This window comes from Guillardia theta (assembly GCF_000315625.1).
Source record: "Guillardia theta CCMP2712 unplaced genomic scaffold GUITHscaffold_23, whole genome shotgun sequence".
In the NCBI taxonomy this organism is placed as follows: domain Eukaryota; class Cryptophyceae; order Pyrenomonadales; family Geminigeraceae; genus Guillardia; species Guillardia theta.
Window position 1 is genome coordinate 373,239 of NW_005434651.1, and position 19,221 is coordinate 392,459.

General features: G+C 53.7%; 6 protein-coding genes and 1 non-coding gene across 7 annotated transcripts; 5 read left to right on the forward strand and 2 right to left on the reverse strand.

The window, feature by feature from the left end:
• Positions 1-28: 28 nt before the first annotated feature.
• Positions 29-2,834, reverse strand: GUITHDRAFT_162513 (hypothetical protein; the record flags this gene model as incomplete). Its single annotated transcript, XM_005834973.1, has 15 exons — positions 29-37; positions 99-174; positions 221-285; positions 431-496; positions 1,013-1,063; positions 1,107-1,184; positions 1,276-1,338; positions 1,392-1,439; positions 1,484-1,637; positions 1,683-1,855; positions 1,901-1,947; positions 1,996-2,167; positions 2,206-2,253; positions 2,279-2,693; positions 2,788-2,834. 15 exons carry the CDS (start codon positions 2,832-2,834, stop codon positions 29-31), a joined length of 1,512 nt encoding a protein of 503 aa, XP_005835030.1.
• Positions 2,835-3,040: 206 nt separating this feature from the next.
• On the forward strand, positions 3,041-3,113 carry GUITHDRAFT_t44. The gene has a single exon. It is a non-coding gene; the product is annotated as a tRNA-Lys (tRNA).
• A 210-nt stretch (positions 3,114-3,323) lies between these two features.
• Positions 3,324-6,133, forward strand: GUITHDRAFT_106132 (hypothetical protein; the record flags this gene model as incomplete). The annotated part of the gene is made up of 13 exons (XM_005834974.1): positions 3,324-3,915; positions 3,961-4,273; positions 4,315-4,350; positions 4,579-4,658; positions 4,708-4,792; positions 4,834-4,927; positions 4,972-5,019; positions 5,062-5,136; positions 5,182-5,320; positions 5,368-5,427; positions 5,475-5,632; positions 5,773-5,892; positions 6,032-6,133. 13 exons carry the CDS (start codon positions 3,324-3,326, stop codon positions 6,131-6,133), a joined length of 1,902 nt encoding a protein of 633 aa, XP_005835031.1.
• A 727-nt stretch (positions 6,134-6,860) lies between these two features.
• GUITHDRAFT_44801 (hypothetical protein) lies at positions 6,861-7,031 on the reverse strand (the record flags this gene model as incomplete). Its single annotated transcript, XM_005834975.1, has 1 exon — positions 6,861-7,031. A coding segment is annotated over one exon (171 nt), but the record flags the coding sequence as incomplete, so codon positions are not given.
• A 2,896-nt stretch (positions 7,032-9,927) lies between these two features.
• GUITHDRAFT_106134 (hypothetical protein) lies at positions 9,928-12,877 on the forward strand (the record flags this gene model as incomplete). Its single annotated transcript, XM_005834976.1, has 22 exons — positions 9,928-10,026; positions 10,096-10,180; positions 10,342-10,390; positions 10,554-10,614; positions 10,659-10,710; positions 10,759-10,820; positions 10,866-10,926; positions 10,972-11,027; positions 11,076-11,179; positions 11,281-11,341; positions 11,393-11,431; positions 11,498-11,566; positions 11,617-11,718; positions 11,764-11,832; positions 11,877-11,946; positions 12,004-12,068; positions 12,110-12,177; positions 12,239-12,280; positions 12,328-12,379; positions 12,426-12,467; positions 12,513-12,560; positions 12,830-12,877. The coding sequence occupies 22 exons, from the start codon at positions 9,928-9,930 to the stop codon at positions 12,875-12,877; spliced, it is 1,404 nt and encodes a 467-aa protein (XP_005835033.1).
• Positions 12,878-13,330: 453 nt separating this feature from the next.
• On the forward strand, positions 13,331-17,185 carry GUITHDRAFT_106135 (hypothetical protein; the record flags this gene model as incomplete). Its single annotated transcript, XM_005834977.1, has 10 exons — positions 13,331-13,567; positions 13,609-13,753; positions 13,802-13,926; positions 13,970-14,052; positions 14,118-14,185; positions 14,234-14,294; positions 14,344-14,448; positions 14,517-14,634; positions 14,688-14,960; positions 15,008-17,185. The coding sequence occupies 10 exons, from the start codon at positions 13,331-13,333 to the stop codon at positions 17,183-17,185; spliced, it is 3,393 nt and encodes a 1,130-aa protein (XP_005835034.1).
• Positions 17,186-17,767: 582 nt separating this feature from the next.
• Positions 17,768-19,212, forward strand: GUITHDRAFT_151916 (hypothetical protein; the record flags this gene model as incomplete). The annotated part of the gene is made up of 7 exons (XM_005834978.1): positions 17,768-17,860; positions 18,329-18,457; positions 18,508-18,563; positions 18,606-18,711; positions 18,762-18,863; positions 18,907-19,089; positions 19,160-19,212. The coding sequence occupies exons 1-7, from the start codon at positions 17,783-17,785 to the stop codon at positions 19,208-19,210; spliced, it is 705 nt and encodes a 234-aa protein (XP_005835035.1). The 5' UTR covers positions 17,768-17,782.
• Positions 19,213-19,221: the final 9 nt, after the last annotated feature.

A 19,221-nucleotide genomic window follows, 5' to 3' on the forward strand; every position in this document is an offset into this window, starting at 1 on the left:
ATCGCGGCTCCGTGCAGCCTCGATCACATCATGGGCTCTGTCGATCCACAAGAAGATCTGCGAACGAGGTCATGCAGGAGGGGGCGAGTGTGGCGGACCTCCTCTGGAGGAGTGTCGAGCCAGTAGGTGCCCTGATAGTCGGGGGGAGGAAGAGGAACGTCCATGGCTCGCCATCTGCAACGCGGTGAGCTAGGGAGGAGCTCTAGCTTGAGCTTCCAACCTCTCGCTCCTCCTCCTCTCCTGCCTCAGCAGCAACGCCAAGGAATGATGCATGCTCTCGAGCAACTGCACAGTGAATGGGTCAGGGAGGATGAGGAGAAGGACAGGGAGAGGAACGCGTCGGGAGGAGAGTGAAACCTGTCTGTCTTGGAGCTCACCAACGTTTGCCTTCCGATGAGGTCAAGGAGAAGAGAAGGAGCAAGTGACGCACATGCACTAAGGGACGAGGGAGAAACGTGTAGTCCTCGTTAACCGCGAGTATCTGTACTGGCTTGCCCTGCCAGTCAGCCAGGGATGTTGACTCATTGAAGAATTTCCTGCTGGCATGTGATGAGGAGGGAGGAGGGAGAAACGAGACCGGAAGGTCGGAGGGACAGCATAAGACTCCCGCGCAGCTGACAAGTTCCGTTCCTGCGACATCAGGACGATGCTCCTCTCTTGCCTGGGACTCGAAGGCACTGAACAAGAATGAGAGTGAACGAAGGAAAGAGGTGAGGAGGAGCAGGAGAAGGAGAAGGAGAAGGAGAAGGAGAAGGAGCAGAAGCAGGAGCAGGAGCAGAAGCAGAAGTAGAAGCAGGAGCAGGAGCAGGAGCAGGAGCAGGAGCAGGAGCAGGAGCAGGAGCAGGAGCAGGAGCAGAAGCAGAAGCAGGAGCAGGATCAGCAAAAAGACCATGCAAGCCCCAAAGCCGTTCCAGCCAGATATAGAACTCCCTCAAGGCTTTCTGCGTCATGGTCGTCCGTCAAGACTCTCGAAAGGCTCTGGGTCGACCGGCAGGTGCGGGTCATAACTGACCTTGTTCGCCCTTGTTCGCTCCTCCTCCACCATGTCCCTCGTGTACACGAGCTGCAAGAGGATCAAGGAAGCAGCGGGTCACAGAGCGACTCACTCGCTCCCTCGAATGAGCGATCTTCATCTTCATCCACCAGTCGTCTGTCGTAAGGTGCGCGTCTGTCCGTCTGCGAGTCTGACGATGCGAGTGAGCAGCGAGGCTAAAAGATGCTTCGAGGGTTTGAGCGATCGAAAAGATTATGGAGGAGGCCAAGAGGTTGTCGCACCTCCAAGTCTTCTTCACTCACTAGTTGAGAATCCTTCTCCAGGTTGTCGATGACGTCACCATGCTTATGAAACTCCTCAAAAAGGAATAAAACAGTTCAAGGTCGCGGTAACTCACGCATTCCTCCACGTGGTCAGCGAACAGCTTCTTTACGATGAAGGTGTTCTGGTAGAGTGTGAGCACGGCTTGCTATCGTCATCCTCACACACTAATGTAGGAGCTTGTCGCATCTCATCGCAGCTGCCGTTGGCATTAACGTCGGAGTTGGAATCAGAAGCGTCCTCCAGCATCTCTCGCATACACAAGCCCCAGTCCTTGTTGTAATCCTCCATGTCAACGATGTGCTTTGCGAGACCGGAGGACCTTGAAGACCAGGTCACTTGTCTCGTCTCACACAGCCTGACGTACTGTGTCGATGACTCGTAGGACTCAGTCTCGACCGTGTCCGTCGCATCCTCATCTGCGCACGCCTCCTCTGCTTCCATGGCTTTGCCTGTGCACGCCTGCTCTACGGCTAGCGATACCTCTCGCCCTCCCTTCGCTCTATCCAATCTCAGGGCTGTGAGAGCTTGATGCAGGAGCTGAAAAGAAACTGTTGGACTGAGCACAAGCAGCTCGCTCTGTACCTCAACATGATCGTAGAACGTTTGCACCAGGTCTCTTAACCCGACATCTGTTGCAACGTGAGACACACCATCCAACCATCCCATCACAGATCGACCTGCCGGCAGTTCTCGCCTCCCCTCTTTATGCCACTTCTCGAGCATGGGCGGCAAGAGGGAGGCGACGCCCCTCGCCTTCTCCTCCCGCACGCTCGAGAGCCACACGACCATCTCCTCCATCCCGACCATCAACGCCCTCGCGCACACTGCAAGTCGGTGGATCCTGGCGCTCTAGCAAGCTCAAGTCACTGTTACAGCCTGACTCTTACATGCACTACAAGTGACTCGCAGTTCTCGGTGGATTGAGGAAAGAAAACCTGAAGAGATCCGCATCAGCAACACCCTTTGCAAGCTTCTCTTGAGCACCCATCGTATCGCAACCGCATCTTGAGCTTCAACCTCAGCCTGTATCGCATACTTCAATCGAGCAAACAGGATATTCCTTGCTCGGTGAAAGCACTGGAGAGAGTGCTGGCGCCATGCGAGGAACAAAGCTTCTTCCCGCGAACAAGATCCTGTATCTAGGAGCCCTCCCCTGGTCCTCGCGTCGACCTCTTGCGAGATAACGTGCAGTGTCTCGTTCATGCGGAGGAGGAGTGGGAGAACTTGACCCTCTGCGGCACCAATCTGATGAACATGCTGGCCATCTGTCGTGCCGTTGCACTGTTGGCTTGACACGCGAAAGACTCTCTGCCGAGGCAAGCGCCATGGCTTGCAATGAAGGTGCTTCACGAGACTGAACTCGCTGTATGAGACACTGCAGCATCGGCTACATCCAAAAAGCAACAAGATCCAGACTCTGATCATGCACTTGCACTTCGACTACCAGTGGGGCTAACGACTACGAGAACCTCTCGACTTCCGACCGCTCGTACCCCTTGGGTCCTCCGACTGTCATGGGTGGCGAGGGTTGATTGGATCAATCCTCCATCCTTCACCCGGATGTGTACTCGGCCTCAAGCAACATCCTGCTGTGCATGTGCTTGTCACCTTGTAGCCACCTCGACCTCAAGTCTCTGACGCCCTGCTCGCCCTCCTTGCTGCTTGCATTCGCTCCTGGAACCTGCTCACAGTATATCATTGCAGTCAAGCCCAACACGGCATGCCCGGTTAGCTCAGTCGGCAGAGCGCAAGGCTCTTAACCTTGTGGTCGTGGGTTCGAGCCCCACATCGGGCGAAGCTCCGACTGAAACTTTTTGACTGGACTCTAGAGTCTTTTTTTCTTTTACAACATTCTTTTTGACTCCGAGCGCTGCAGTGAGCACACGGGGCTGGTAGGGTGGTAGTGCTGATTGGTGCAGGGGTGGGGTGAGGGGTGGTGGGGTGGTCAAGTTTGTCTCTTCCGGGCATGGCACTAACGCTGCCAGCGCTTGAAGCAGCTTCAAGGATGCAGGACCCTCTGTCTCTAGCGAGCGAGGGCAGGCAGGATTACAGAGAGCTCAGCAGAGCCAGCGGTGCCGTCTCTGTGTTCAACTCCATCCCAGCGTCCATCACATCGAGGATCAGCAGTGGACTTGACAAGGACAGCGTGTTGATCGATCCGCTGGTTCCTCAGCAAGTAGCCGGGGACACATTCAACTACTCCTCCAGGGCTAGCCAGCCGTCGCTGTCTGAGCAGCTGCCTGAGAACATCGGGTCTTTGATTCAAGGGGAACGACGAGCGGAGGTCATCCGGGAGGAGATGAGGGCTTCGAGACGTTGGAGCGACTCCATCGCTGACCGAGCCTCCACGCTCAACAACCCGCCTGTCATCTACGTGCCCGAACCCCAACAGGTTCAGACAGATCCGCTCACCACCACGTATACGTCATCTGCCCGTTCCATCTCAACCAGGGAAAGGATTGTGTTCCCCATTCCGCAGTCGGTAATCCAGCAAGGGAGACCTCTGCCGCAGCTAGTGGAGCATTCGAATGCCACCAACGATGCAGACAAGGCCAAGTCCTTCTTCGACAAGTATTCGTGGGTGCGCATGGAACAAGGTATGCAATGGATGTTGAATGCGCTACAGCTAACACGTGCTGTAGACCTTCAGTCGTCTCAGGACCCCACCTTCAACAAGTATATGAGCAAGCAGGAGACAGAGAGGATTGAATCTATCATCCCCGAGAAGTCCTGGAAGCAGGAAGGCATGAATGAAAAAATTGGGAAGATGCCAAGAGATGAAGTGTTCAAGTACTTGAAGGAATGTGAAGATGACTACAAGGAAAAACAATTCCGAGCGAAACATATCGACGATGGTGGACTTGCAGAGTACAATCTGAGAGAATCGGAGGTACGGCTGATGGAAGCAAGAAGCATGGCACGTGAAGAGCTCACAAAGATCTCGAAACAGACCAGGTAGCTGACAACTTTAACTTCACCACTCTGAATGGTTGCAGGGGGAGCAGCTCCAATGAGAACTTTGTGCCAAAGAAGTGAGTGTTGCTCTTGTTGCGATAGAATACAAGCTCACACTTGACGCAAGTCCTCCTTCTGTTTCTCGCATAGACAACTTCGAAGGTCAAGGAGCTTACAAACAGGACAACAAGGTCAATCTCTCATCGCTCTCTCATCTGTTTCACTTTGCTCTCGTCTGTTTATGCCTCTTTTGCTTCTCCTCCTCTTCGCTGATTCAGTCTACTTCTCCTGCAGTCCTTTTCCAGGGTTAAAGGTATTCAGAGCATTTTGTCTGTTCACGTTCGCGAGGCTGTCGGCTTAGCTGTTCTGCTGCAAAATCAAGCAGGTGCGTGAGCAAAGCTGAGGAAGATGTGAAGGTGACGAGGCTCTGACAGTCGGCGTGCACTCTCCATGGGTCTACGTCTCAATGTCTCTAAGGAGAGCAAATCCTTCCTCACAGCAGAAGCAAGAGATCACCAGGTGACAGCAAGCGAACAAAGGGGAGGGTGACGACACGAAAGGCTTTCTCGTTGCCTTCCCTACGACTTCGGACATGCCTCGTCTTCCTATCTCGTGCAAGGGCCTGACGGGAGGAGCATCGAGGAAATCGATCTGGTACGAGCACCTCCTCTCCCATACCCCTCGTGATGCACCCACAGGTCGAGACCTACAGGGATGAGCGAGAAGACGCGAGAGGAGTGGGAGGGGTAGCGCAAGCAGGCGAGTCTCGTAGTTGATGACACGTGCAGATGGTCAGATGGAACGAGACTTTTCAGCTGCGCCTCGAACAAGAAGAGTACATAGACTCCGAGCTGATCCTCACTGTGTGTCCTCCTGTGCCTCCCCAGCTCTGCTGAGTGACTTTCAAGGTTCACGAAGTCAAGAAGGAGGGCATCCATGATCCCACGGGGAGAATGATCGGACAGACTAACGCCATCTCACTCCGAGACCTCTACTCATACGGCAGGATGGAGGCTTGGCTTCAGCTTGCCCCCACGACATCCTTCGGTGAGCAGCAAGGCCTTGTTGGAAGAAATTCATGGGATTTCCTGCAGTCCTCCCCTCCTCGACTGCCATCCCTCAAGTTCGTGTGGGTATCGAGTATCGCGAGCTCGGTGAAGCAGGAGGAGAAGTGCTTTGACCCTCCTCACGAGTCAACCAGAGAAGTCTTGGGGGCCGACAACACTCGCAACGGACTTTCCGCCTGCTCCTGACAAGAAGACATGGCCTGAGCTTGAAGGAGTGCCATGCGGCGAAGCTTGCAGGAAGATCAAACAGGAGAGACCAGATGTGGAGATCAAACTGCTCAAGTTCTCTCTGGTATTCACCTCTCACAACTCTTCCTCCTCCTCCCTGTCCTCCTAACCCCCCCCCCCCCCTCCCCCTCCTTTCTCTCCACTCCCACACCTCTCGCTTGCTGTTTCATCCTCATCCTTCCGATGCTGACCTTGCGTCTACAGGACACAGACCTTCTCATGGGGTTCGATCTCGCTGCCGACAATGAGCTTGGAGGAGGCGACGTGCTTGGAAACTTCACGGGCCTCTTCGGGTTCAAATCCGATGCCCAGAGGGTCGAGGATGTGAGCTGCTGTTCCCCCTTTCTGCTGCTCCTCTCCTCCTTGCACCTGCTGCTGCTGCTGCTGCTGCTGCTGATGATGATGATGATGATGATGATGATGATGATGATGATGATGATGATGATGATGATGATGATGGCAGGTGGAGAGATATCTTGCTCGCCAGCGGTTTCAAGTGCTTGTGTTCTACCAGGACGACGGGCTCGTCCGAGGCTGCCCGAGGCTCCGACGTGTGCCCGAGTGACGAAGAGAGCTCAGGGCGGCAGCTGCTGGCTGGGCGGGACAGAAGAGTCAAGGGAGAGGAAGGAGAGAGAGTCGCCGGTCTTGCTCGTCCTCATCCCTATGCACGTCAATGGTCTTGTCAAGTAGACCCGCGACAAACTCGCCATTGTCTCAGCAGCGGATGAACCCTTCGAGGCTGCCACCGGGTAGCCGCTCGACGCCATCCTCCTCTTCCCTTCCACAGACATGGTCAGGCTGCTGGAGCTCAGCTCTGACATGCTGGACAATCGCTGCTTGAACTGTCTTTGTCGCTTGTCCATGCGCCTTCTCGCCTCCTCCATCCTCGCCTCCTCCTTTTTCTCCTTGACGAGCTCCTCCCTCAGCCTTGTAGCCACCTTCTCCTCCTCTCTCAGCATTTCCTGCCATCTTCGCTGCAGTTGCTTCTGCTTATGCGCCATCTTCTCCTCCTTCGCTCGCCTCTTCTTCTCTACTTCTTTCATCGCCGTCTTCACTCCCTCTTCGTAGCTTCTCCGGAAGGACTCTATGGCCTCCATCACGAACGCTCGTCGCTCTTCTGCGCTTTTCTTGGCCTCGACAATCTTCATACGGTGCCGTGCTGCCTCCTCCTCCCTCTGCTCCCTTGCTCGCGAGCTGGTTGCCTCTGACCAGTCAGAATCCGACGCTGAAGGCTCTATCCTCTCCCTGCTAGCCATCTGCTGGTATCCCAGGATGCTCCTGCCGTATGCCCGGAGCTCCTCCAGCGTCAGCTCGCCGTCGCCGTCCTTGTCGATGAACTTGACGAGGTTTTCAATCTCAGCTCGGCTCAACTGCTTGTCCAGCCGCTCCATGTGATCGATGAGCTCCTTCTTCTCCACCGTACCCGACGCGTCCTTGTCTACAGAGAGGAACACGAGCCGCAGACGGTCGTCCAAGTTCGACCGGTTGGTCTCCCGGTCAAACAGCCACTCGGCAAAGGCTCGATGAATCCGTCGGGGAACTTGAGAGGAGTCGGGGGCAGCGAAGTAGGCGCTGAGAGAAGTTTGAAGAGACTCCAAGGTGTCGTTGCTGTCCATGGTCTTGGAGAGCGACGTGCCGGCCTCATGCAGCACTTCTTCGTACAGCTTCATCATCTGCACCCTCTTCTTGCTCCTCCTCCTCTTCTTCTCCTCGAAGCTCTTGGCGTTGTTTCTGTGAGCATTGGTCAGCGGCCTGAAGTCAGGTGCATGCTCTCACTCGATCGTCTGCTTGAGGTGCTTCTCCTCTCGCTCTTGCTGTCGCAGGCTGCAAGCATCAGGTCACTCCCATGCATCATCACCCGACCAACTTACCGACTGCGGACGAGGGCGACGTGCCATCGCGTAGCCTTGTCCTTGTCCTCTCTCATTTGCTCCTCCATTCGCTTCCCGCTAGAGACTTGCAGGCGCCTCAGCTCGTCCCTGCGCGTCCGTTGGAGGCGCTGCTCCTCCTGGGCCTCCTCCTCCTTCTGCTTCATCTCCAGCAGGAAGTCCTTCATGTACTTCTTGTTCAGCGCGCCTTCGATCTTACGACGCAAGACTCGCTCCCGGGATTCCACCAGCCGCTGCGATCTGATGTGCTCCATCTCCTCCAACCTCTGCCTTCTCTGGCTCTTGCTCGCAGCTCCGCAGCCTTCACCGGGCTGATCGGACGGGGGAAGGAGGGAAGAGAGGGGCTGAACGGGAAGGGGAGCAGGAGACCTCCGGGGATGAGGGAGGGAAGAAAGACATCTGCGAGACTTGATAGACCTGATGTAGCTCTCGGTGTCTGCCATGTCCCTTACGTCGCACTCTCTCAGCTTCTTGTACCCGCGGTTGTCCTCCAGCTCCTTCAAGATCTTTCTCTGCTCAGACTGACTCTCCCTGCTCGCGTGTTGCTGCATTGCTCCCTCAATCACCTCAAAGATGATGTCTTGCACCATCTTCCTGCAGGCAAAGTCCATGATTCTGCTTCTCATGGTGGCACTTTTCCATTCGTCCTCCAGCATGTCGATTTCGTTGACATCTGAGGGTGTGAAGGCATGTGGAGGAGAGTCTGCAATGGCGACATGCTCTGTGATGACTCGACCTTCGATCTCGATGTCGTCCCATGTTACTTTGGTGACGTTCAACCAGACCGGCTGTCTCCGAACACCATCCTCTTCGTCTTCTTGCGCCTCGTCTTCGAAGTCAGGCTCATACATCTTCTCTTCTCTTCGCTTCAACGGATTTTCTTCATCGTAGGAGACGTCGGACGCGCAGGACCCTATGGGAAGTTTTCAGGTCATAGCAGATAACATATCCGGCACTTGTAGTGATAGACAGTTATCTCAATAATTACATTTCATCTTCTCATAAACTGTGCCCATCACATTTCTTATTCTCCTACTACTGTTCTTTCATCCTGAATCTCTCCTCTTCTGCATGTTCATTCAGTCTTCCCTCCTCCTGCTTCTCTCTTCCAATTCTTCACCTATCCCTCTCCTCTTCTCTTCTTCTTCTCTTCTACTCTTCCCTTCTGCCCTCCTTCTGCTCTTCCCTTCTGCTCTCCTTCTGCTCTTCTTCTCTTCTCTTCCTGCTCTTCTTCTTCTCTTCTTCTTCTCTTCTTCTCTTCTTCTTCTCTTCTTCTTCTCTTCTTCTTCTCTTCTTCTTCTCTTCTTCTTCTCTTCTTCTTCTCTTCTTCTTCTCTTCTTCTTCTCTTCTTCTTCTCTTCTTCTTCTCTTCTTCTGCTCTTCTTCTTCTCTTCTTCTTCTCTTCTTCACTCCTCTTCTCTTCTTCTCTTCTACTCTTCCCTTCTGCTGTTCTTCTGCTCTTCTTCTTCTCTTCTCCTCTCCTCTCCTTCTGCTCTTCTTCTCTTCTTCACTCTTCTTCTCTTCTTCTTCTCTTCTACTCTTCCCTTCTTCTCTTCTTCTTCGCTTCTTCTCCAACTGCCTTCTCATGATCCTCCCTGCCTCCCTCCATTGAGCCGTTAGTAACTGGGCCTGAGTGGGGCTGAGGGCTGCTTGGCAAAATTGGGACCGAGGTACGCCAACCGTCCAGTCAAGTTACTCAAAGTTAAGTTAAAATTGAGTACGAGGACAACCAGGAGATAGCCTACTGAGAGGAGCCTGTTACCCTGACACTGCAGGCGCCCCTTGAGTACACGGTGTTAGGTCCTCTCCGACATGAACCGTGAACAGTGCCGCCGAGTCTCCGAAGTTGTTCTCGGGCCCTCAGGCGGACTCCGGAGTCGGTGACGTTAGCGGGACAGCAGTGGGCCTCAACTCTCATTCGTCTCCGGGCCCTTGGTGACCCGGCGACGATACTCAGGCTGATGCGGCCCGGGTTGCGCGGCCCCGGGCCTCACAGAGTCACTCGGTGTGCAAGCGGCTTGGCGGCACGATTTTATCGATTAAAATTGCAGGTTTGATTCGATAAAATTCCAACTAGGAGATAGCGAAGGTGATGATGATCCCGATGATGATGTGGAGGGAGTCGAGTATGCGATGTTGCTGCAGGAGGAGGAGGAGGAGGAGGAGGAGGAGGAGGAGGAGGAGGAGGAGGGTGAAGAGTGAGTGAGTGAGGGAGGGAGGGAGCAAGTAAGAAGAAGGCCAAGGTAGGAGAGAATTGTAAGGAACAAGGAGAAGAAGCTGGATGGGGTTGGACTGGACTCCCATGGAATATGAGACGGAGGAATATCCGAGATAGGCGATGATCGTACTTGAATCATGGAGAGAGGGGAAGGGCACACGACTTTCAAGCTCCGTCTCTTGACTGAGAAGTGCAGAACGATGCTATGAAGCAAGGCATCTCGCTGAACGGCGAATAACAAGGAGTACGAAGCATGAGGGTTTCAGGATTTATCCTCCTCCATTTGATCGTCATCTTCTTCGTTGCGAGCTCACTTGCCGAGGAATCACTCAGTCCTAGGCATCTCACAACGGTAAGAATGCAAGGATGACTATGGTGCCTCTATCATTCACATCGTGGTTTGGATTCGCTTGTTACCCAGGATACCTTTGAGTCAAACACCACGGAGCACACGCTTGTAAAATTTTTCGCGCCATGGTGTGGGCACTGCACTATGATGGCACCAGGTGAATCGTGTTGGCAAGGTGGTGGCAACTAACTTCTTCTCAACACTTTGATAGCTTTCCAATCGCTCGCTCGAAGGGTATATCGTGAGTGGAGGTACTCTATCAATCTTCCCTGCCTCGGAGTTGTGAACATTCATGAAGCGGTGCTCATGTTGCGGAAGTGAATGGAGATGCTGAGCAAGAGCTCGTTCGTCGATTCAACATAGCGGGGTAAAACTTGCAATCGTGTTGGTTCAAACTCAAACCTGAACGTTATGATCCGTAAGTTATCCAACGTTGGTCCTGGTCCACAATGGAAAGATAGTCACACACTACCATGGACCCAAGTATCATGACAGATTTGATTGCGATAATCCTTGATGGCGCTTCACAGGGAGGAGCAATCAATGTTCGAATTCATGAAGCAGCGAATTCCCACGATGAAGATGCGACCGGTGAGGAAAGTAGAAAGCCAGACTGAATCTCATCTTGCGCACAGAACGTTGTTACCCCACATGATCGCTGCTTGAACGTTGCAAGAAAGAAGAATGGTTCGAACTCTTGTAGCCCCTGGCCGTCTTCTTGAAGCTGGGCCGCAGGGGCGCATGCTGAATGCGACGGTCAAAAGCGAGGGTTCGGTCCTGGGAAGGCAATCGACGGGGTATGCTGTCGTTAGGGAAGGAAGGAGATCTCACCCGATGATTAGGTGATCAAAGGTTACTACGGAACCCACGGCGAGCTGTCGTACAGCGGATGGTCATGGGGTGGTATGACGATGCGATGAAGAATTTCTGGGGGTGACGCGATGGCAGGCGATTTGTCACATGCGATGTTCCTCGTTGCATTCGACAAAATTTATGAGATCACTGTGACTCTGACGTGTTGGAGGGGAGATGTTTCAATGACCGCCTGATAGAGGATCAAGATTTTTTCCGGGGTTGGCTTTGTGGACTTGAAGATCACAGCATTTCGAATCCTGTCAGATGAGGCTCAGCGAATGTTTGTCCTTGTTGACAAGAGGTTACAGATATTGTGATCGGAAAGGTGGAGCCTACTTTAACGGCTATGAGGCAGCCACGTGTGTTGAGTGCCTGGTGAGCTCTGCTCTGATGAAGCTGCAGGTGCTGGAAGCCGATCCCCAATGTGACTGTGGCGAATGATTACAACTCAGACGGGGAGCAGGTGATAGATTCAGGTACTGCCTGCTATGAAGCTGATGGTATATTCCAAAAGTTGTACAAATTGTCAAAGGAAGCTAAGGCGACCGTTGAGGTTCGTTGACATCCTTGCGGGATCGTCGGAGGCCCCTTGCTCCAAATCTCGTGACTTTCTTGAAAGGTGAAGCGAGGAGTCAGCATGGTCGAACTCTCCTGCCCTCCCTTGAAAGCGTCTGGTGTCAGCGTGACGGTGGGAGATGAGTCTGTTGACAAGCGCAGGGGTGAAGTTTTGGCTTGCAGGTGCTGGGAACAGACTCTGCTAACAATGACGGAGTCCTGTCGGAGATCGAGGTTTACACTGAGCCTCTCTGCTCCTGGTTCGATGGATGCTCGCGGCATGAGGTCATCCATCCTGGACTTGTCTGCAAGCATGACTTGTTCCATCAGCGATTCCTGATAGATGAAGCGGAGAGGATCAAGCAGGAAGAGATCCGAAACCTCACCAAGCAGATCAAGGTGAGAGATGGAATGTTCCAACCCCCCTGAGCTCTTGAGTCAAGGCGGAGAGAGCAGCGGAGAACGCAAAAGTGGCTATAGTGGAGGAGGCCAAGGCCAATCTCACTCGAGCAGGTCTGCCGTCACATCGTTGGATCTCTCGTGGTTCCCTGGGTTGACGTTGGAGAGCAGCGGAAGAAATGCTAGAGCAGGCGGAGATTCAGTTCAAAGTCAGCAACCTCAAGGGAGAGGCAAGCGTGCTCGTCTCGCTCTCGCTGTCTAGTGACTCTTGTCCCAGTATGGTGCATACGGCCTCCTCCAAAGAGCGAAAGATAAGTTCGAGGAGGCCGGCCTGCTGCAAGCAAGGTGAAGTCTTCATCACCTGCCCTCCTCCTGGCTGCCGTAGCTGGCTGTCATGTCACATCAGACGCAGGACGAAGAGCCTGGAAGAGCTCGAGGCCAAGTATCGGTCAGTCCGCCAGCCTCATCTCATCCCGCTGACTTTGAGCGATTCAGCCAAGCAATCGAGTCGGAGGAGGCCCGCAGGAAAGCTGAAGAAGCCGCCAAGGTGTCCCGTTCCCGTCCTACGAGAAATGCGTCACACCCTGTGGCAGGCCAAGGCAAAGGCAGACGCTGAAGCTGAGAGGGCGAAAGCAGTAAGACATTCATGCTTTGTGATGGTTTTGTGATGGAATGTAAAGAAGGCTTCCGAAGGAAAGAAGAAGAAGAAGAAGAACAAGAAGCCTAAGGTGCCCTTCAACTCATATTCTTGTTTCAATCTAGTTGCCGCTTTCTTCATTTCCCTCATTGTCAACCAACCTCCATGCCATCACGGAACACTTCCTTTTCTTCCTCCTCTGATGTTCTTTCTTTCTTTCTTTCTTTCTTTCTTTCATAACCTTCATCTTCACCATCTCTTCTTCTTCCTCTCTCTTCATTCCCGTCCTCTGCTCCTCCTCTGCACCTCCTTCTCTCCTCCTGCTCTCTTCTCATTCTTCTCTCCTCTTCCTCCACCAAGGACTCCGACCAGTCGCATTCCTTCATGGACGAAGAGGTCCTGCTGTGAGTATGGGAACTTTTTGCGCGTCGTCAGGAACTTTTCGTAGTACTTCTATTAAAGCATCAAGAACTTTTCGAATATTTGGAATTGTGGGGTTCTAGATTGGGGTACCCACCCCCTGACCTCTTCACATCGACAAAGTGGGGAGGGGTGGGAGGACCAGTCGGTCAGCAATGTTGAGCTCGTTTGGCGCCATACCGGCAGGTGCGCGCCACCAATGCTGCTTCCTGTCTCTTCTTCCCCCATGCACTCGTCCTCGTCCTCGTCCTCGTCCTCGTCCTCGTCCTCGTCCTTGTCGTTGACCTCGTTCGTTCCTGATTTACCGTGTTTAAATATGTTTGCCTTTGTGATCCCAACATGGATAATTGGCCTCTCTGCTCTTCTTTGTCTGACATCCGAGCAAAAGTTTCGTAAGGATCCTCGTGGAGCTTGCAACTCACCTGGCATCGTTTCGCTACCATGGGATCCACATCGAAGCAGATATTGGCAAGTATCGGCTTCAATGACGCAGTTGTTCTGCTCCTGGGATTCTTCTCTTTGTTTGCATTCTCAAGATATAATGTGCATTGGTCATGGACGGTTCTTGCAACTCTCATGATTCTTCCTGGAATCATGGGAGTTCTGCCGAAACTGCGAGTCATTGCCATTCTCAACAAACGAAGACAAGAAAGAAGAGCGAAGGAGCAAGCAGAGAAGGTGATCACAACGATTTCCAACATTCATGACCCGCTCCTCAGATCAGCGCTGGGATCAAATCTCCGCCCAACGACACTTTCCGCAGGCTGAACGCCGTCGTAGTTCCGCCGATCAACATTCCTCACTTGAACCTGGGCCCTTTCTCTGCAAGGATCTCGAGATGGACTTCAGGGCTGAGGAGACCACGTGAGACTTGCATGCTGCCGTCTGCAAGCTGATCAACATGGCGAGCAGACCCCATCTCAGAACCCTCCTCCCCCTCTGCGCTGAGCCCTGTAAGCGCGCACGACTTTGAGAGGAGGCTGTGGGAGAGGCTTCATTTCTCCGGCAACAAGTACGAGTTCTTCTCTTCCACTAAGGTGCGTGCCGATCAAACATCTCTCTCGTTCACCTCCTGGTCAGTTTGCTGGTTGTCTCCGCGAAGATGAGTGCGACGAGCTGTTCAACCTGTGTACGTGGAGCTCGGTTGAAGCTGGAGAGCTTCTGTTTGCAGTGGGCGACAGGCGAGGCATCTTTCGTCACCCGCAGCCTCTGACGTGTTTGCATGTAGTACGGAGAGCGGACTTGTCATGGTTGTTGACGGATATCTTGGAGTCTACCACAAGGAGGATGAGACCGGTAAGGCTGATCGCGACCATTATGCTTTCATAACACGAATTGTTGCAGAAGAAGAGTTTCTCAACTACAAGTTGTCTCAGGGAGAAAGCATCGGAGATCTTGAGCTCATGTGAGGTAAGGTTTCAGACATTCCGGACCCTCACTCCTCAGCTCCGCAGCTACATGTCGGACGTTCGGACATGTTCCGTTCGAGCGCTAACCAGTGCAACGATCTTGAGGATTTCACAAAACGACTTCAAGACGTTCTGCACCAAGGTGAAGCTGTGCGATTTCTCAACTTCTTTTCACTGTCAACATGTCAGCATCCGGATGCTCTCCTCCTGTTTCTCAGGCTCGCACTTGGGCGCCTACATCGCGTGTCCTTCTTCGTGATGGCTGAGTTCCTGGAGATGTCCTCCCTCAACTCCAACGTCGATGCTGTAACGCTCGAAGACGAAGAGTCCAACATGGTGCCCTTGCTTCTTCCTTCCTGTTGCTGGTAGCTTGTCATACATGTGTGCAGTTGCAGAGCGCCTTCAGCTCGACGTATCAAGAGCTTGTGCTTGAGGTGTCTGAGGGTTCGCAGCTCTTTGAAAGAGGACAAGCGTGTTCCAAGCTCTTCGTCCTCCTCGATGGTTCCGTCGAGATCACAACAGAGGTGAAGGTTGCTTCCTTCCAAGCTCCATGCATCATCGGAGCACGGAACTTCTGGACAGCCGAGAGGCATCAGGAGACTGCGACCGCTATATCTCGTTGCCGGATCGCGAGTTTGACGATGGAGGAGCTGATGAGGATGGTGAGACAAGTGAGCGACATGTCGACTCTGATCCTTTCGGCTCGCAGGCTTCTATCGACGGCAAGACGTTTGTCGAGTTTGTGCTCGTGGCTGCCGGGGCCATCTTCCCAGTCATCCGCGACTTTCTCAGCATGGGCTTGAGCAGGCACTGGGTCAACGTGGGAGACTTCATCTTCAGGGAGGGAGACCAGGTGATCGACGGGCTCTACATCCTCATCACTGGACGAGTCAAGCTCAAGAGCAGGAGTTCGGAGGCCGTGATCGAGCTTGGGCGAGGTGACATGCTGGGCGAGGAGGCATTCCTAGACTCTCAGGACAACTTGAGAAGCATGAGCGCGGTGTGCATGCGAGATTGTGAGCTCGTGAAGATCTCCCCCAAGAACTTCGAGCTGATCTGCAAGCGCGTTCCTAGTGTGGCCGTCCGGCTGCTGCGTTCCATTGCCAAGCGCCACATTCTAGGGAGAGGGAGTCATGCAAGCGGAAGGGCGCAGCAGGAGCAGCGCATTGCGGGCCAGAGTTTGACTGCGAATCTCGCCACGATAGCGCTGCTGGCAGCCAACAGGGAGAGTGCGGAGCATCTTGACAAGGTGGTATCGTCGTTGGAGGAGCAGCTCTCTCGGTATGGATCTGTGCTAGTTCTGGACGTGGACAAGATTGAGACGATACTCGGGGTAGACACAATCAGTCGCCTCCACCTCGCCTTCTATCGCACCCGTGTTTCTTCTTGGATCGTGCAGCAGGAGGAGGACCACAGGTTCGTGATTCTCAAGGGCAGCCTCAGCAACCCCGCATGGGATCAGGTTTGCGTGAGCCAGGCAGACTGCGTCCTCCTCGTCGCCCTCCATAGCTCACTTCCCACGATTCTCGAGCACGAGCGAGTCTGCGTGTGGAATGGCGAGAATGGATGCGTCAGGTCGTATGACGAGACTATTCTGGATGTGAGAAGGGAACTTGTGCTGCTCCATGAGAACCTGGCAGGCAAGACACTTCCTCCTAAGATCACGAGGATGTGGTTGGAGGGCAGGCCCGGCTTGACGCTCCATCATCACATTCGGCTTGACGTGCAGGCAGACATGGAAAGGCTGGGGAGATATCTTGCTGGTCGAGCAGTTGGCCTTGTGCTGGGAGGTGGAGGAGCGAGGGGTCTCGCGCATCTTGGAGTCCTCCGGGCCATGGAGGAGCTGAAAGTTCCTGTTGACTTCATAGGGGGAACGAGCCAAGGCGCCTTCATGGCAGCTCTCTATGCGCAGCATCAGGACACTGCCAAGATGGATGAGCCTATCACCACGCTCTCGCAAGGGATCGGGAGTGTGACAAGTCTGATGAGAGACCTCACGCTCCCCCTGCTCTCCATCTTCTCGGGCAAAAGTTTCTCCAAGACGATACGCGAGGGACTGGGGGAAGGAGACATCAGGGACACTTGGATCAACTTCTTCTGCATCTCGACCTGCATCAATGCAGACGACCCACTAGGTTACATGCGGGTCCATAAGAAGGGGAAGCTATGGCGATACGTGCGAGCGAGCATGACGCTAATCGGCTTTCTTCCTCCCGTGTGGGACCGCGGAGACCTCCTCGTGGATGGGGGGTATGTGAACAACCTGCCGGCAGACATCATGACGCAGTACGGAGTTGACACGATCATCGGAGTGGACGTGGAGGACAAGGAGAACATCCTGAGAGGTGAAGTGCTGACGCCCCTGGACGACCATGTCAGCGGGTGGTACGTGCTGTGGAGGTACGTGCTCGAGATGCTGGGCGTCGGAGGGAGTCGACACATCTGTCGGCATCGGGACATCACGACAGCTCTTTGCTACATCACGCATATGACGCAGTTCCCTCGAGCAAAGGCGATCCTGGACCTCAAGCTCGAGCCGCCCTGTGCAGACATCGGGTTGCTCGACTATCACAAGAAGGACGAGATCGTGGAGCGAGCCTACAAGTACGCATACGAGGAGCTGAAGAAGTTCGTCCAGCGAGGAGACGCGTCATGCCGCAGAGACTCTCTCGGTCTCGCCAAGTCGACGACGATGCCGATGATGGGCATCGATCGAGTGCCGTCGATCCCTTGGAAGGAGGCAGCCACATCGGGCCCCAGCGACAAGTCAGTTGCCGGCCCGATGGAGGATGGGGCGAAGGCCTCGGTGGAGCTGTTGAGCGAAGCCTTCTCGCGCACTCCCGTGCTGAGGAAGCGACGAGAGGGAGACTGGAAAGAGGAAGATTGACAAACTCACTCCACATGCCGTTTTCGATTTTTCTTGTTCAGTTTTTGGCTTCTCTTTCAGTTTTGTCTTTCCTTCTGCGCGTATGAGAGAATGAAGTAAATGATTGCACTGCTATGACAAGGTTAGAATTTCATTATTGATACAGGAAGATAGATAGCTTTCATCTGCTCAAGAATGAACATGGGTGCTTGAACGAAGTACGCAAGTCTTCTGAAGTCGAGAAGGGGGGAAAGAAATCGAAGAGACAAAGAAGAGCAGCAGCAGCAGCAGCAGCAGCAGCAGCAGCAGCAGCAGCAGCAGGGACAGCAGGAGCAGCAGCAGCAGCCGAGGCAGGGGCAGCAGGAGCAGGAGGAGGAAGCGGAGGCGGAGGTACAAGGTGGGAGTATTAGGATCAAGTACCCCTTGTTTCCTCTACCAAAATGTGGGTAGGGTGTTCAAGCCCTTCAAATTTTCAAATGTTTGGCGGGAATAGAGGGGTGGGGGTAGTCTAGGAGGGGTTCAATTTGTATTGATTTGAGGGGTAGGGTTCCTGAGGAGGGGTGGACAATCCCACCAAGTTCGAAGTTTGGGGGGTGGGAACAGCGAGGAGGAGGCGGCATGGAGGCGCCGACAACTCCCAAGTTTCTGCTGCAAATCATGCGGCTGCTGAGGAGAAAAGAGACGCTGATAGAGCAGGTAAAGGAGGGGAGAGAGAGGGGAGAGAGAGGGGAGAGAGAGAAGGGAGAGAGAGAAGGGAGAGAGAGAAGGGAGAGAGTGAGGAGAGAGAGAGAGAAGATAGAAGGGAGACGGGAGAGAGGGAAGAGAAAAGGGAATGGGAGAAAAAACGAGAGGTAGGAGGGAGGAGAAGGAAGACAGAGAGAATGCGGACGAGATGAATTGTGATGTGATGTGATGTGATGTGATGTGATGTGATGTGATGTGATGTGACTAGGGTACAGACGGAGCGGGAGGGGCGTGAGAGGAGAGAAGAGGAGAGGGGATTTGAGAGGAGAGAAGAGTGCGAGGAAACAGGAGAGCGAGGATTCAGGGTAAGAGAATAGGGAGAAGAAAATTAAGGCGTGTGAGATCGACTTGAAGCGGAGTGTTGATGGGAAAAGCCGTGCACTTTGAACACACACACGATCACACGATTTCATCTCACAGGCCAGGGCTCATAATGACTCGATGCAAGCATTGCGCGATGGTGATACCGACATGGATGGCGAAAAGCAAGCTCGTAAAAACGAGAAAGCACATGAAATTCAAAAGGAGTATGCTTGGTGTATTGTGCAGGTGTTGTATACATCTTGATTGGAAGTGTGTCATCCGTGACGCTAACTTAGGTTGATCGGACCAACTTTCAACTGAGGAATGCGCTGTGGGGCGTAGCACTTGGCCTGTTGTTCTAGTAGCCTTCCTTTCTCTTGGTGAGCTGCTGCAGGTATGAGGGAAGCGAGAAGAACAATCTGACAGCCCCCCTGCTCCCTCCCGCTGCGGATTCAAACCATGTGGGAGACAAGAGACACGGAGCCAACGGCACGTTGCAGGTCAGCCCTAGTGACGCGCGAGACGTGGCTGAGTATGGTATGACGGGCAGCAATGCGAGCAGACAGCGAGCGCCTTGTTCCGAGGGGTCGTGATGAGCTCGGAATCACTGGACCAAGAGAATGAGTTGAGCCACGGCACTCAAGCCGCTCAGGTTCTCGCGCTCTCCCCTCAGGGCCTCCTGACCGCTGCAGCAGCCTTTGATCGAGAGCTGCCTGGCTATCCTACTGCTGTTGAGGAAGTACGAGGAGTATACAGCAGCCATGGCGGCAGGAACCAAGAGCGGAGACCTTCAGAGCAAGGAGCAATGGGATGCAAGCTTTAACGCTCTGCTCAATGAGATCCGACCGCAATCGACATGCAATGACGCTCTCTTCCAGGTGAAGACATGCCGGCCAACCTTGACTTGCTTCGACTTGCTTCCATTCTTGTCCTCACACCTTGTTGTAGGACATTGTACAGAACATCGAAACTCTGAAAGAATCCATAAACAACGAGTAGTCTCAGTGACG